This window comes from Microcaecilia unicolor, chromosome 3, assembly GCF_901765095.1.
Source record: "Microcaecilia unicolor chromosome 3, aMicUni1.1, whole genome shotgun sequence".
Classification (NCBI taxonomy): Eukaryota; Metazoa; Chordata; class Amphibia; order Gymnophiona; family Siphonopidae; genus Microcaecilia; species Microcaecilia unicolor.
Genome location: NC_044033.1, coordinates 253,830,922 through 253,847,302, shown reverse-complemented (window position 1 = coordinate 253,847,302; position 16,381 = coordinate 253,830,922). Strand labels below are relative to the sequence as shown.

Here is a 16,381-nt window from a genome sequence, read left to right as displayed (position 1 = left end):
ACTTGTATCCACATCACCTCCCTTCGGGCCTTCCCTCACTGTGTCCCGCCCTCATCTGCTGTAGCTTCCTGTTTCCGCCAGGGCGGGGCACAGTGAGGGAAGGCCCGAAGGGAGGCGATCTGCCACTTTCACATGGAAGTGAGGCGCTGATTTGAATGCAGGGGGCTCGGTGGCGGACAGAGGGGGGCTGTCGATGGAGCCGAGGGCAGGCAGGTGAGGCCAGGGACTGCAGCGCCAGCGGCCTGGGAGGAGGAGAGACCCCGGTGCCGGGCTCCTCTTGGAGGCCCGGGCAATTTTGTCCCCCCTACCCCCCCCCCCTCTCGGCAGCCCTGCCATATTTCACCGCTTGAGTGGCTTCATCAGGGGAGAAAGCTAGGCTAGCTACGTTACTTCAAGATGGCGCCTGGGTGCACTGCGACACCAAGCAAAGCCTAATTTGCGATGGTAGATACTCCTGGCTAGGAAAGTGTGTTTTTCACATTTAAAATAGTCACATATACGTTTCTGAGCACATAATGTACATCGTTTGGAAATGAATTTATTGGTGTGTACAACTGTACCATTCCCAACACGCAGAACTCCTCTGGACAATGAATGCAAAAGGAAGACCTTTTTCTCCCACCCCAAGATGGCTACTGTGCATTCTCCATCCGACATGGCCTACGCCCAGCAGTGGTGCCGTGGCTGGACTGGTGGGACATTTGCACGCTGATGTTATTAAAGACTGATTTTTAGCCAAGGTTGGCCCTTTACCTGCAAGTATCTCAGAAACCTTCCATTGGCTTCACCTGCTTGCTGTACCTGTTTCCACAACAGACATTTTTCCCAAGAATATGCTGTACACTGGTGAACTGTGCCGGGAAATGGCAGGTCCCTGCACAGAGCTTATGGTCTAAGGGGTACCTCAGGCAACAGGAGGATAAGCAGCTTGCCCAAGATCATGTAGAGTGGCAGTGAAAGAAGAATTGTAGGATAGCCACAATGAATATGCAGGAAATAGATGTGCATACCATGGAGGCAGTGCCTGCAAATCTATCCCCTGCATATTTATTGTGGATATATAAAAACCTGACCTGCCTAAGAACATAAGTGTTGCCGTACTAGGTCAGACCAATAGTCCATCAAGCCCAGTATCCTGTTTCCAACAGTGGCCAATCCAGGACACAAGTACCTGGCAAGATCCCAAAACAGTACAATACATTTTATGCTGCTTATCCTAGAAATAAGCAGTGGATTTTCCCAAGTCCATCTTAACAATGGCTTATGGAGTTTTGTTTTAGGAAACTAGCCAAACCTTTTTTTAAACCCTGCTAACTGCTTTTACCACATTCTCTGGCAACAAATTTGAGTTTAATTACATGTTGAGTTATGAAACATTTTTCCTGTTTATTTTTTTTAATTTACTGCTTAGTAGCTTCATTGCATACCCCCTAGTCCTAGTATTTTTGAAAACAGTAAACAAGCCTAGGGCTCTAGAAGAACAGAATTGCCAACCTCTGAACAGAAATCCAGAACTGGCCTTAAATGTCTGTACAGGAGCTGGGTAAGGTGGCAACTTTGCATTTAGTAACTCAGGCTGAGCTTCCTCTTCCATTATCACTTGGCAGTAACTAAATGAAAGTATAGCTGCAGGTATGAGCCAGGACACACACACACAAAATTCTTGCACCCTGATGTAAAAATTAACTTTCTGGGTTATCAGCCTCCTATTATTTGGAGGTGGTGGTGGGAGATGCTATCTGCTGATTCCTAAAGTCTGTGCTGGCACTAAGCTCTCTGCCCCTTAACTATCCTCTTGCAGGGTGCTGGGCAGAGCGCCACAGGTCTCACTCTGCAGGTCTAACCGGCCAGAGAGGAATGAAAGGGTGCATGAACCCACCCTGCATTCCTGGCATAGCTTTCTACTCTCTCACCTGTGACGCCAGAGATCTATCACATTACAAGAGGAAAAATGAAATTGCTTTGGGAATGTTAAGCATCTTCCTCGCTTACCTCTGGTTACATAAGGCTACTGTTTATCCCTCCTCAACCAATACCAGAGGTTTCTTGCTCCTGCCATTCACCTGCTCCCTCCTCTCAGCAGTTCCTGTACTTCTGGTTAATGCCCCTGCTTTACCCCTCCTTAGCAGTTCCTGTCTAGTTAATGCCCCTTTCCCCCTCCTCCCCACTTCACAGTTCTGTATCTCCGGTTAATGCCCCTCCTTAGCTGTTCCTGTCTCTCTGGTTAATGCCCCTGCTTTACCCCTCCTTAGCAGTTCCTGTCTAGTTAATGCCCCTTTCCCCCTCCTCCCCACTTCACAGTTCTGTATCTCCGGTTAATGCCCCTCCTTAGCAGTTCCTGTCTCTCTGGTTAATGCCCCTTTCCCCCTCCTTCCCACTTCACAGTTCTGTATCTCCGGTTAATGCCCCTCCTTAGCAGTTCCTGTCTCTCTGGTTAATGCCCCTGCTTTCCCCCTCCTTAGCAGTTCCTGTCTCTCTGGTTAATGCCCCTGCTTTCCCCTTGGTAGTCTCTCAAGTGTCAGTTTTCCCCCTTGGCAGTATGTGTATCTCAGTGTGTTGCCCCTGTTTTCCCCATGGCACTCTCTATATCTCTGTATATTGTCCACATTTTCCCCCCACGGCAGTCTCTGTATATTGTCCCTGCTTTGCCAGGGCAGTTTCTCTCTGTGTTCTCCCTCCTGCCAGTGCTCAGAGGTATGTTTCTGTACACTGTGTACCCTGCAGCTTAAGTGACTGCCATTGGCAACCTTGAAAACATACTCCTCATACTGACTCCATGAGGCATCCTGGCATGGAAGGAAACCTGCTAGTATCAATCCCTGAACTTTGCCAGCCACCTTCTTTCCTGCCCACTGTGCCACCATCCCAGTAGATCAAGCAGGTCTGAAGTAGAGCAGGGAATGGAAAAGCTTGCGCTGGGTGTAATGGTGGGAACCAGGCTAGGAGATGGGATGAACAGGGACTGCACATACACACAAATGTGGGAATTCCTTGAGCAATGCTCTGTATGCTTTCCCTACTTACTCTTTAGAAACATAGAAACATGACGGCAGATAAAGGCCATATGACCCATCCAGTCTGCTCATCCTCTGTAACCCCTAATTCTTCCTGTTCCTAAGCGATCCCACATACTTATCCCATGCCTTTTAAAACTCTAGAACAGTCCTAGACTCCACCACCTCCACCGGGAGGCCATTCCACGCCTCCACCACCCTTTCTGTGAAATAGTACTTCCTTAGGTTACTCCTAAGCCTATTCCCTCCTATCTTTGTCATATGCCCCCTCATTCCAGAGCTCTCCTTAATTTAGCTACACTATTTCAACCTAAACTTATCAAAAGCCAGCGTGGCTCCAATTTTTTTTTTTTTGAAAATACGTGTGCCCCATGCCTAACTCCTCTCAAGTCCACAGCTATGTCCTGAGAAGTTTAGTAGGAAACAGTCATTCCAGAAGCCTTCCTCACTTCTACTTGACATTTCTAAAGCGCTACTAGGGTTACGCAGCACTGTACAATTTAACATAGAAGGACAGTCCCTGCTCAAAAGAGCTTACAATCTAAAGGACAAGTGAACAGTCAGTCCGATAGGAGCAGTCAAATTGGGGCAGTCTGGATTTCCTGAAAGGTAAGAGTTAGGTGCCGAAAGCAGCATTGAAGAGGTGGGCTTTAAGCGAAGATGGGCAGGGAGGGAGCTTGGCGTAAGGGCTCAGGAAGGTTGTTCCAAGCATAGGGTGAGGCGAGGCAGAATGAGTGGAGCCTGGAGTTGGCGGTGGTGGAGAGGGGTACTGAGAGGAGGGATTTGTCCTGTGAATGGAGGTTTCGGGCGGGAACGTAAGGGGAGATGAGGGTAGAGAGGTAGTGAGGGGCAGCAGACTGAGTACATTTGTATCCTCTCTCATTCTCACCCCCCCCCCCCCCCGGAGACTAGGCACAAATTCTGAAGATCTTCCCCTTGTACAGAAAAGCTAGTTAATGCACCACTCAGGAATGGGGTGGAGGTGTTCGATATGCCTCTGTCCCTTTTCCAGAGACAGCAGGTCAAAAGCCTCCTTTTTTAGCTGGAAATTGTTAGAACCACACCCCAGTTCTTTACCTCTTTCCCTCTCACTGCCAGCTATCCCTGACACACCTATGGCCCCTTTCTCCCCCCCCCCCCCCCAAGAAATGACACTAAAAGCACAGAGGAAGGGACGCACACTGGGCCCGTGGCTGGACCGGACACTCAATCTTGACCACACAAGCCAGGCCTTCGCTGGATGATGTGGCCTGATACAGGTGAAGCAGAGGTCTCTCCCTGCCCCTGAGAGCTTACAGCATGAAGCTGTCTGCATCCCACCACAATGTCAACACAGAGCCTCCCAGCCTGGCTGCTTTAAGGAGACCATTGAACACAGGAGTGGGGTGGGGGGGGGGGGGGAAGCAGGTTTGGCATGTCCTTGTCAGCTGTGATGTTGTTTGTTCTGTGGGAGGGGAAAGATAGCTGGCATTCCTCAGCAAGCATCCAGCACATGACAGCAAAGCACACCCTTCTGTACCGCTCTTGTGCGTCACACGTGACCGCACTCATCGCCAGAGCCGATAAGCGACCGCACTCAAGATCTGAAAAGCAATCGTTTCTCTTTTATTTTGCCCTGTTGATTCTCTCTTCTCCTAGCATTGCGGAAGATTAAAACCTGCTCCTTCCCCCCCCCCCCTCCCTCCGTTGCTCACACTGTGACCCAGCCCTGTAACAAAACAAAAAAAAATCACACCTTTCACTTTCCAATTTTTTTTTTAATTTCTGTGTACATGTGTAATTTCTGTGTTCTTTTTTTTTTAAACACCTTTTTCTCATCCGGCTTTGAAATTGCCACGTACATCTCGGTTTGGAAGCGAAGAAACCAGGCCGGACAGTCATGCAGGTGGCAGGCAGGTCAGCGTCACAGTCGTATAGAAAATAAAAATTGGATTTTCTCTCGTATATACAGCAGAGATTCTGTCCTTTGCTCATTTCGGGGTTTTGCTGGGGTTATTGCCGTAGCTGGATAAATATACACGTTTTTGCAACTTTCTACCCTCTGTCCACGCCCACCAGCTTAGGCACGTGGGATGCCCCAGGCCCTGGGCCTCAACAGGGATGGGCTACAGTGACATGAACCTAGTTCAGGGACTGGAAGGGGGAGGGAGGGGAGAGAGGCGTTTCAAGGCGGCACACAAACTGTTGGTATAATACTGTCGGCTTCTCCATAGCTCACAACGGTTTTGGCTAACTGGCACATTCGCATCAGAGGCCGGAGGATGCATTAGCTATTTGGCTCAAAGAGGACATTGGAAACTGGGTTGTATGAACATCGGGTACATGTCACAGTGGGGAAAGGACTAAAGCCTTAGCGTTCCGAGTCCCTCATAGAGGGGGGATGCAGTGGCTAACCACCCCCCCATCCAAAATGCAGGACAAGGAGGCCGGGGGGAGGTGGGTGCAGCTCTTTTAACCAGGGCTCTGACACAGGTGCCAACCTCCAGTGCAGGAAGAGAGGGACATGAGTTACTGGTCCCCCCTACCCATTTCTCAACATCTAGCAATTAGAAGACAAGGGGGTGCCAGCTTGCCCTTCCTCCTCCACTCGTCAGAGCACAAGTTCCTTGCTAAGCATTTCCTCTTCAGATACCAGCAATGAACAGTGCCTAGGCTCTTGAGGTCTGCTGGGAGCGGGTCGCCATTAGTCGGGTGGGGCGTGCATGCACCACGATCAGGCAGCGGGGAGGGAGTGCTTCACATTTCTACAGTAAGCAAGGCATGCTTCCTACGGACAGCTCTTGTAACTGCCAGCACAAGGTGAAAGGAGCGAGATGATGCTGTTCTCCACAGTACATCATGTTCAAGTCACAGGAGGAGTTTTCCGCCCACTGCCCCTGCTACCTCGGCTTTAGTGCAATGAAACGGGGTCCTGACGGCTATCTCGCAACCATCCTTTTAGCAACACACAGCTCAGGTAATGGAAGGGGACTTTCCTTATCCCACACAGGCCCCAAGGAGGAAAGAGGGGGGAGAGATCTTTATCTTACGCAGCAGCAGGGGCCCCGCAATCCGTCCTTTCGGGCCAGAACCGGGATGTGGCACTCTCTACAGTCTAGAATACATCAGCGGATCCAGGCGGCTGCCTGTGGTAGGAAGCGGGAGGGGTTAGCACAGACCCCTGCAAGCCACAGTGAAAGCAGAAGCTGCATATGCAAGTGAGATGTAACTGTATGTATTAAACAAGAAGGGATGCAACAAGGAGCCCGATCCGGTCTGCTGTGTGGTCTGAGGGGTACAGCTCGGGCCCCTCCACTTGGAACCAGCTGCAAGGCAGATGGATGCGAATAGCTGGGTGGAGTTGAAGTCGTCTTTTTCTTCCCTCCCCGTTCTTTGCTCCTCTTTTTCCGTCTGGCGGCGGCTCATCACTTGGAAAGTTTACTGATAACCCGTATCAATGCCGCATTCTCGTCTTTCAGCCGCTGGTTGTCTGCTTTGAGATCTGAAAGAACCTGCAAGGAGAAGGGAGAGGTCACAGATAACATTATGAGAGGAGACAGATCAGAGGGGAGAGATTGGGAAGACCAGTCAGGTGTGATGCTGAGAGAGGGGAGACTTCAGATAAAACCAGCGCTGTACAGAAAGCAAAGCAAATTTCCCCATAGTACTTACACCTGAGGAGGTTGAGATTACAGGTAGGCATTTAATTGGGGTGGGTGGGGGGGGGGGGGGGGGGGGGTTAACAAGTCACTGCACAACATTAAACGTTAAGGCCGATGTTTGCGTGACCTGTATGAATGGAAAAAAACAGCATAGAGAGGGGGGAGGGGGAAATCTCTGCCCCAATACCTCCACCAGGAAGCATCAATATATATTAACTAAGGGAGGCCAGAGGGGTCCTTACCTTAAGCTCTTCCTCCATCTCTGCTGCTTTCCTCTCCAGTGTTCTGCGCTCCTAGGGATTCAGAGATGCTGGTGAGGCCATGACAGAACCTGAGCGACAACAGCACTGACAGAAACACATCAGGTACTCTCTCTCTGCCTGGCACCCCCTCAGCCTCACATCCCATTCTACAGCTGACACCCGCCTGTTCTGTTCTCAATGCATCAGCACACAATTCCCCCTCCCCCAAAGCCATGTGACACTCAGCCCACAATTCCCCCCCCTCTCAAAGACACGTGACAATAGCCCACTGGCACACAGTTCCCTCCTCTCCCAAAGCCATGTGACACAGCTCACTGGCACACAATTCCTCCCTCTCCCAAAGCCACGTCACATTCAGCCCACCGGCACACAATTCCTCCCTCTCCCAAAGCCACGTCACATTCAGCCCACCAGCACACAATTCCCCCCTCTCCCAAAGTCACGTGACTCAGCCCACAATTTCTCCCTCTCCCAAAGCCACGTGACACAGCCCACAATTCCCCCCCTCTCTCAAAGACACGTCACACTCAGCCCACCAGCACACAATTCCCCCCTCCCAAAGCCACGTGACACAGCCCACCAGCACACAATTCCCCCCTCTCACAAAGACACGTGACAATAGCCCACTGGCACACAGTTCCCTCCTCTCCCAAAGCCATGTGACACAGCCCACCAGCACACAATTCTCCCCTCTCCCAAAGCCACGTCACACTCAGCCCACCAGCACACAATTCCCTCCATAAGCCACCTCAGGACAGCAAAACAACTCCTGAAATCCTGTTATTTTCTTGTTCTGGAGATCTGAACACTACACCTCAGCAGCCAAACAGCCCCACTTCTCCCTACTAAATGTCCACTGGCCAATCTTGTGCCTAAATGCAGAATGTGGCTTCAAGCTTAATGGACCACACGAAGACCCGGCACGCACCCTGTCACTTCACAAGTCCGGCTGAGCTACGGATAAGCAGAAGGGACTGCAGGGAGACAGGATGGACTGATTTTCCTCCCTGACAAAGGTGACGTAGCTTTTTCTTTGGTGGGAAGGGCAGGGCTATTTATGGAGTTTACCACATGGATTCAGGCTCTAAACCCCAGCTGTAGTATCACTGAAAACACACCTTAGGATGGCCTGCCGAGAGCACCTGGTTTACATTCCAGTCTGGAGGGGCGGGGGGAGGTCTGGTACTTACAAATCTCTCTAGCTCCAGTAAGGCCGGTCTCTCCATATGGCGTTCCTGTTGCTGCAGAGGACAGAGAGAACGGGGAGAAGGTAAGCGATGGATGGAGGAGAAGAGGGGAGAGTGGCCCTGCGAGCCAGCTTCTCGCTCACCTGAGTGACTCGTTCCAGCTCCAGCTTAACCTGAGTGAGTCTGAGCTCTGCTTCCTGCAGCTGTTCCTTCAGCGTCTCGTTCTCCGAGAGAAGATCCTGGTAAAGCTGATGAGAAGCAGGGGAGAAGAGTCAGGACAAGCTAAGTTACAGCACCCCTGCCCATACCATTAGACAGTATTGCACCAATAGAAAGAGATACCCTCTACCCCCTTCACCAGTGAACTGCAAAGACCATTCATCATTCTCGCCCAGCCCATGACTGCCACATCTCTGTGGAGGCAAAGGACCGACAGGGGGCGCTGCCTCCCAGCAAGAAACCTCTAAGGTGCCCAAGCCCCTGCTGCTGACCGACAATCCAGTCCAGAGCTTCTTACCTCCTTAAAGGTTGCCTCGACCTCGTCACTCGAGTCCACAGTGCAGTTGTGTCTCCCTGTCTTATTGGGCACTGCCAGACTGTTCACATAGCCGGACACCCTGCGGAAGTACAGAACTTGGCTCATTTGAGAAAGGGTCCCAGTGGCATTTGTTTGCACTTTCTCACCCTCCCCCCAAAGTGCATTACTATGTTCGTTCACCTTTTGCTGTTCAACTCATATAACCGTCGAGCTACGAGGAAAGGCTAAAGCGACTGGGGCTCTTCAGCTTGGAGAAAAGGCGGCTGCGGGGAGATATGATAGAGGTCTATAAAATAATGAGTGGAGTGGAACGGGTCCACGTGAATCGCTTGTTTACTCTTTCTAAAAATACTAGGACTAGGGGGCACGTAATGAAGCTACAAAGTAGTACATTTAAAACAAGTCAGAGAAAAGTTTTCTTCACTCAACGTGTAATTAAACTCTGGAATTCGTTGCCGGAGAATGTGGTAAAGGTGGTTAGCTTAGCAGAGTTTAAAAAAGGTTTGGACAGCTTCCTAAAGGAAAAGTCCATAGACCATTATTAAATGGGGAAAATCCACTATTTCTGGGATAAGCAGTATAAAATGTTTTGTACTTTTTTGGGATCTTGCCAGGTATTTGTGACCTGGACTGGCCACTGTTGGAAACAGGATGCTGGGCTTGATGGACCTTTGGTCTTTCCCAGTATGGCAATAGTTATGTACTTTGTGGGAGCTGAAAAAGGCCTCTCTATGTAAGATCTTCAAACTCAGTGGCTGAGCGCAAACCTACCCATGTTCTAAAGCGTCTTCGCTGTTCACTGGCTCAACATCTTCACTGTTTTCATCCCCCTGAGAGAACAGAACAGAAACACGAGAATTAGTGGGCTGGAAGGACAGAGGGAGTCAGAAAGGGAAGCAAAAAGGCAAAACCACTAGCCAAGGGGTCATTCCCGATGCCGCAGCCCTCCACAACCACCAAAGCTCAGCTCCTTCTAACCATAACCTGGGGAGCTGAGTACAACATGGGAAGCTTGCAGCCAAGTCCACGATTACTGAGCGTTTTCTCCTATTAAAGAAAACCCCTTTTCCCAATGCATCCAGTTAACCACATTATAGTCCACAGCTGCTGGAACCAACAGGGTTAACCTGCTGCTGCTCCGAAACAGTGATATCAGAGACAGCCAGTGCAGAGGAGCAGAATGAAACCCATCCTATCAGCTGTGAGCGGTACAGAAGGGATGAGAAAAGCAGCACTTTGAACCACGGCTGATTTTAGTACAGGCCACGCTGTCTGGCTGCGAGTCCTTTGCGTATAAAATGTTTAAATCCACTTCCTTTTTGTAACCTGTTTCTTCTGTGCAGTTTCATCGTTTCTCACTTGCTGTATAACCTTATGAACGTTGCATTGTGCTGCAGACTGAGGAATGATCTCGCTATTTCCATGCAGCGGTCTGGGAAGTGTGTGATCTCGGATTGCGGTGTCCTTGGAAACCATTGGGCCAGAGGCGGGCAGTTACTGGGACAGGGGCATGTGCCTGCACAGAGCTGGTCCGGATTCTCCAGTGACCTTGTGGATGTTAAGTAGGGTTTCCGACTGGATCCAGATTCGCCAGCGTTGATCCAGTTCTGTGTTTATCCCGTTGCAGCTCTGATTTCCCCACTGCATTCCCTAAGAAAAGCAAGACTACAGGTCCCTGCATGCACTGGAGTAAACACAGGACTGGCCCAGGCACACCTGGATCCAGTTGGCCACCTTAATGTTAATGGTAGCATGCAGCTATTAAATAAGACAGCCCTCACCCCCTTCCCCAGGGCAAAGGACTAAAGACTTATGGGAAGTGGAGGTAGGAGGACAGAATCCACATGGAGACAGCTGGCTCCTGGGGTCAGAGAGCAGAACAGTTGAGGAAGGGCAGCGCTATTTCATTCTCTGTCAAAAATGCTAGGCTGCTAGGTCTTACCCCTGGAGAGTCCTGAATCCATCCCTTTCCCCCTTACTTGAGAGGCGTTCTGCAGTCCGCTGCCAGCCCACCTTCCCCTGTTGGTTTTTCTCCGTTCACGGTTATCAGATGCCTTTTCTTCACCGACCACACCTTCGGCCTCTGGCGCTGCTGTGGAGAGCAACACACACACACACACACACCTTTGTCACTGTGCTGTCTGAAGGGCAGTGGGACAGGAGCAACCTGAGGGACGGAGAAGCTCAGAGAAAAAAAGGGACCAGTGCCCCTATTCTCACCTGTCCTTCCCTGAGTGTTCACAGTTTGGAGAGAGGAAGGAGAAGAGGGACTCTCTCCACTGGAAGCCTGCGATCCCTTGGTAAGGTCCTGTATGTATAAGAGAGAGACAAATAGACACAATTATCCAAAGTGAGTTGGTTCAGTGCACTAGTACATTGTTGGAAAAGCCTGGCTTATAGCAGGGTGGTGTAACAAATTTTACACAATAAATAAATAAACATACTCTGTTGTAGTACATCCCTCACTGTTTAATGCTGTTAAGATGGTTTGCTTAGCATCCTCACCAGAACAATCCAGAACCTGCATCCAATTAAAAATCACCTACTCATCCCATTTCCAAGCCTTCAAATCTTGCCTGTTTCGTCCCAGATTGTAAACTCTGCGGAGAAGGGTCTGTCTCTTATGGGCTATGTACAAAGCTACAGCTGTCTGCAAAAATGTAGATGCCCCTAGTGTAAGTTTCAATAAATCCCCAAGGCACCAGAAGCTAACACAGCCTCAAAGTTAAATATGATATTAGGCCACCTCACATGAACTGCAGGTCTGAGATCTGCCCACAGATGTTCAATAATAATCAAGTCTGGAGCCTTTGAAGCCCATTGCAAAACCTTCCTCTTTCTTTCCTGAAAGGTCTTCACGGTTTCGGATCATCGTCTGGTAGAAATAATCCAACCGCTTTTCAGCTTCAATTTCTTCACTGACCGACATTCATTTCTAAGATACGTTAATATTCAGTTGAATTCATTCCTGCTTCCACATACACAATTTTTTCCTGTGCTACTGGCTGCCACAGCATCCCAAAGCATAATATATCCACCCTTGTGCTTATCAGCTGGTGAGACGCTCTTTTCTTCAAATGCTTCATCCTTTTTCTCCAAATGTCTAGTTGTGGTCAAACAGTCCAATTTTCCTTCCATCAGTCTAAAGCATTGCCAGAGAATGGTAAAGGCGGTTAGCTTAGCAGAGTTTAAAAAAAGGTTTGGATAATTTCCTAAAAGTAGTAGTAGTAGTAGTAAAAGAAAAGTCCACAAGCTATTATTAAGATGGAATTGGGAAAAATCCACTGCTTATTTCTAGGATAAGCAGCATAAAATGTACTGTTTTGGGATCTTGTCAGGTACTTGTGACCTGGATTGGCCACTGTTGGAAACAGGATGCTGGGCTTGATGGACCTTTGGTCTGTCCCAGTATGGCAACATTTATGTACTTGTGTAAGCACTTTATTCCAGAAAGATTCTGGTTCACCAAGGTTTTCTTTGGACTACGGAACTTCAGTCAAGTACTCCAGAATCAGATAAACTTTTTGGCAAGTTGTTTTCTCTGATCTGTGTGGGTTCTGTTTGGTAGATATGACCAGTCTTTAAGCAGTTCTACGAGAGAGATATTGCTTTGCCTTCAACAGTGCCATGCAACGTCTAGAAATTACATGCTGGAAGCAATTTAGACCTTTTCTATAGCCCTTCCTCCACTTTGTAGGAGTGAATTTTCTTCATTTTCAAATGCTCAGCAGCAGCTTAAAGGTGCCCACGGTCGATTAAAGCAGACCAGTGGTTCTCAACCAGTATGTTGGGACACACTGGTGTGATGATCGATGTATACACAGAAGAAACAAATCTCCGCAAAGTACACAATATGTGGCAAAAACAGCGAAGATGACACAAGGATGGGCAGACAAAATTCTCATCAGTGAAAACTGTTTATTGTAGAATGTTCTGGACTCGACACAGCTGTGTTTCGGCCAAATAGGCCTGCATTAAGGAGTCTCATATATTTCAAATAAGGTCATCCGTTTTCTCCGGGTTACTGCTTATGAAGGTTTTTCAAGACTGGAGCATAAGTTTGATGACTCCCTGACATTTTGACGGACAATCCAACAAGTGGATGACCTTATTTGAAATATATGAGACTCGTGATGCAGGCCTGTCGGGACACACTAGTGTGCCAGCAGAAATTCAAGACAGCACGCTTGCATTTTCCATAACACGTGAGGCAGGTTGGGGAACAGTTGAGAACCAGGAAGTCAAGTACTTAATCTCCATAAACTAGTCCCTACTTCTGTCACAACCCTCTCCTCCACCCCAGCAGTCACCACTATGACATCACTATCAGCAACAGTGAAGTAATATATGGAAGGCTTTCTTCAGCTGTGATTTGTAGTATTGTAGTGTTGTGCATGTAAATATTATCTGTTAGGTGTGTCACAACAGAAGCAAGGTTGAGACCCACTGAAGTAGAACATCAGATTACAAACTAGAGCCTAGAGGGGTCAGAGTCTTTATTCATCTGACTAACTGAAGGCCTAATTAATCACTAAACATTTTGAGCCTTAAGAACTTTAAAAAAATGAATCAACTGGAAAGGTGTCCAAACTTTTACAACTGCAATATTCCCTCTTATTTCTGTTTCATTTGTTACAATTGGAAAATAAGTAGTGCACATGCATTATGCAGAAAGATGTGGCATTTTTAAGTTTGCACCCAGTACAGACTGTGCTTGTTTCTCTTCTTTTAGAAATTCATTGCCACACACAGTTTAAACTTTTGCAATCAACTATATATAAAAAGAGCCACTGGTAATCTTCAGAGATTGCAAGATATTGGGTCACAGTGTCCCCCTGTGGAGAAACTTGAGAATATCAAATGTCCCCTCCCCCAACCCTTCAATATCTTCTCACTAATGCACTCTCCAACAATAAGGATTTCACATGGAACAATCTCCCTCCCTCTGCAGTTCAGAATCCCACCCAGCAGCTGCCGTTTACCTGTCTCTCTGAGGACAACTCGCCTTCCTTCTTCTCCCTCTGGTCATCCACTTTAGCCTTGGACTCGGAGGCAGCAGAGGGAATGACCGAACGTCCCAGCGTCCTCTCCGCTTCTTTCAAATCTGTGAGGGTGACACCCTGGGGACAGAAGGCAAGAATAAAGATTTCATTATGGTGAATTCACACAGAGAGCTCCTTCAGCATTCACGTCACGATGGCGACGGCATGAAACCTCGTCAGCATCCTCCTACAGGACCTGCTGGACTTATCATAATAGTTACTATGGATCGTTACCTGCCTGTTAAGGATAAGACGGGTCTCTTGAAGCCCGCCTAAGATTGCAAACAGGTGGCAACGACAGAAAATTTTAAGGAGGTCATCTCGACAGAGCACATGGAGGATGTCTGGGGCCAGCTTATCAGACTGTTTCAGTCTTTTATTCCAGACATTCAAGATTTTCTCTAGAGCTGGCCTTCAATTCCTTACAGGCTCATGTAGCGGCCCTTGCTTGTTAAATGGCTCCAGTTCAAGATTGCACACAGAGTAATCATTCAGACCCGAGTCCAATTTTTGGTTTTTTTTGATGGGCATCAAACATCTTGGGTTAATTTTGGGAATAATGATGCAGCTATGTGGGGGTTTGAGTTGCTATTCATAGGGTCCAGTTAGCGACTGATGCTACCTGCTAGACTACTGCAATTCCTGGGTGGGCAGGCAATCAAGAGGGTGAACTTCAAATTTGGTAGGTTTCCCTGCAGAATTTAAGGGAGTCCAAGCCCCACTTGTTTGCCGATGTAGAATATGGTAACTCAATTGTCTTATCTGTATGTGATTCAGGAGCTGAATGATCTGAGGGCTTTCTGTGTGGCCTTAAGTTCCAAGAAACTGAGGCAACAGCGGGTTTCTTTGGGAAGCCAACTACTCTGTTTCTAAGGCTCTAAGCTATGTCATATATCTTGCAGTGATAGACACTCCGAATGTATGGGATTAGATCTCAAAAGCGGCAAACACAGAACAAAGCAAATCCTTCCCATATTGCTTGGAAAATAACAACACACAGGGTTTTGTCGTCATCGGAAGGGAAGTCAAGTGCTCTTAGCCTTCTCTAATGGGAAATCAAAGTAGAGGTTGTGATGGGAATGGTGAGTTTTAATATAGGAGCTCAACATGGCTCCCTGAAAAACCTTTTTGCCTGCAGCATCAAGGGTCTTGTTATATTTTCCAAAATGTGTGTAGAGGTAGGATGGAGAGTTTTTTTGACTTCTTCATGGCATATTCAACTACGATGGACTGATGCGGTAGTTGTGGTTTGTTGAATCCAGGGATAGACCAGACATGGTATTTGACTTCCAGTCTATTGGTCATGGATTGACCACAGAAAGGTGTAGTCAAATTCTGTCCCAATAGTCAAGTAGGATTTTGTGAATGGGATATCCGAGTGTCCAGATATTTGATGATTCCTGAGGCTTTGTTCCAAGGATTCAGTGTTTTGTCCAATGAAAACAAGAGTTGATTAGCTAGTTTCTGAAGAAATCTGGGAAAATTGTTCAAGTGGTTGAGGTAGTGGAGGCAAGGAATTCAAGGGAATGCCCAAAGAACAAGAGGTTCCAGGGCTGAAGGAAGGGCAAGAGATTCCCAGGGCGGGCTTCCGGTTAAGAGCCCATTACCATTGTCGTGCGGAGTGGAGAGATAGAGGAGAAGAAGAGTCTCACCGATAGACTGGGTCAGTGGACAGGGTGTCATGAGCTTCCAGGTTGATGGCTCGTTAGCAGAAGGCACAGACATCTGGGTCTATAAATCAGTTCATATCGCCAGCTTTCAATATAACTTGGTCAAATGGTGGAATGTATTGTACAAAGATATACGCCATGACCTATCTTATGAAAAATTTCCTTTAAAAACGTTTTTATACAAGAAATTTCTGCTGATAGATGTGACTTAAATCTGGGTCGTATAAGATATTTCTAAGAGCCATGACCTAAACGTGTATATCTTCTCTCTCCTACTTTAGAATCTGTTAACCCACCCATGGGTTTCGTGCCCAACACCTAGGATGTTAACCCACCTTTGGGCTTCTCACTCCAACCATGCATCCATAAACTTATCTGTATCTCTGCCTAATTTTATGTAAGCCACATACAACCAAGTTCGTAACGCGGATGATTACGGGGTATAAATCCAATATTAAAGAGTTTAAGAAGCAACAGACCTGGAGTGGGGCTGGTAGAAATGGCTGGCATGGAAGGAGACAGCCAAGCAGGAGTACTGGGGACCCTCTCCAGAGGTGTGCTGGTTGCTATGTTTTTATCTGGATCTGCTTTTATCATTCCTTCGTGCTATTTTGCTCCTTTTCCTTTTGTGTTGACTTGACTTGGTTCTGTTTTTAGGCTGATTTTAAATTTTTTTATGTACACCGCCTTGACGCGTAATTGTTTAAGTGAATGGGGGTATATTAAATTTTGCAAATAAATGAGTGAAATAAATTTAGCTCACACCCTTTTCAGATGCAGCCCAGAGACAGTTATTCCCCTGTCCCCGGAGTGCTTACAATCTAACTCTGTACCTGAGGCAATAAAGAATTAAGTGGCTTGTGCAAGACCGCCAGGAGCAGCGGGATTTGAACTGGGGCTCCCCTGATTGTCAGCCTAGAAGCTCTAACCATTAGGCTACTCATCCACTCCTCCAGATGATCTGCTGTGTCTAGCCGCGTGTTGATATGGGGAATGTTGGATGCTAGATGCCTGCTGCAGCTTTAG

The 16,381-nt window shown here is 47.9% G+C and overlaps 1 protein-coding gene across 3 annotated transcripts in view; it reads right to left on the bottom strand.

Annotated features, from left to right (window-relative positions):
* Positions 1-4,805: 4,805 nt before the first annotated feature.
* PPP1R12C (protein phosphatase 1 regulatory subunit 12C) overlaps positions 4,806-16,381 on the bottom strand; it is a 62,070-nt gene continuing 50,494 nt past the window's right edge. For 2 of the 3 annotated variants that reach the window (XM_030197874.1, XM_030197873.1), the window contains exons 14-22: positions 13,626-13,763; positions 10,864-10,951; positions 10,623-10,735; positions 9,415-9,473; positions 8,623-8,722; positions 8,249-8,353; positions 8,109-8,159; positions 6,898-6,948; positions 4,806-6,505 (exon numbers count right to left, since the gene is read on the bottom strand). In XM_030197874.1, coding sequence (XP_030053734.1) covers positions 6,419-6,505; positions 6,898-6,948; positions 8,109-8,159; positions 8,249-8,353; positions 8,623-8,722; positions 9,415-9,473; positions 10,623-10,735; positions 10,864-10,951; positions 13,626-13,763 — 792 coding nt within the window. In that variant the 3' untranslated portion in view covers positions 4,806-6,418. The remainder of the gene's footprint in view (positions 6,506-6,897; positions 6,949-8,108; positions 8,160-8,248; positions 8,354-8,622; positions 8,723-9,414; positions 9,474-10,622; positions 10,736-10,863; positions 10,952-13,625; positions 13,764-16,381) is intronic. The other variant, XM_030197872.1, reaches the window with a different exon arrangement.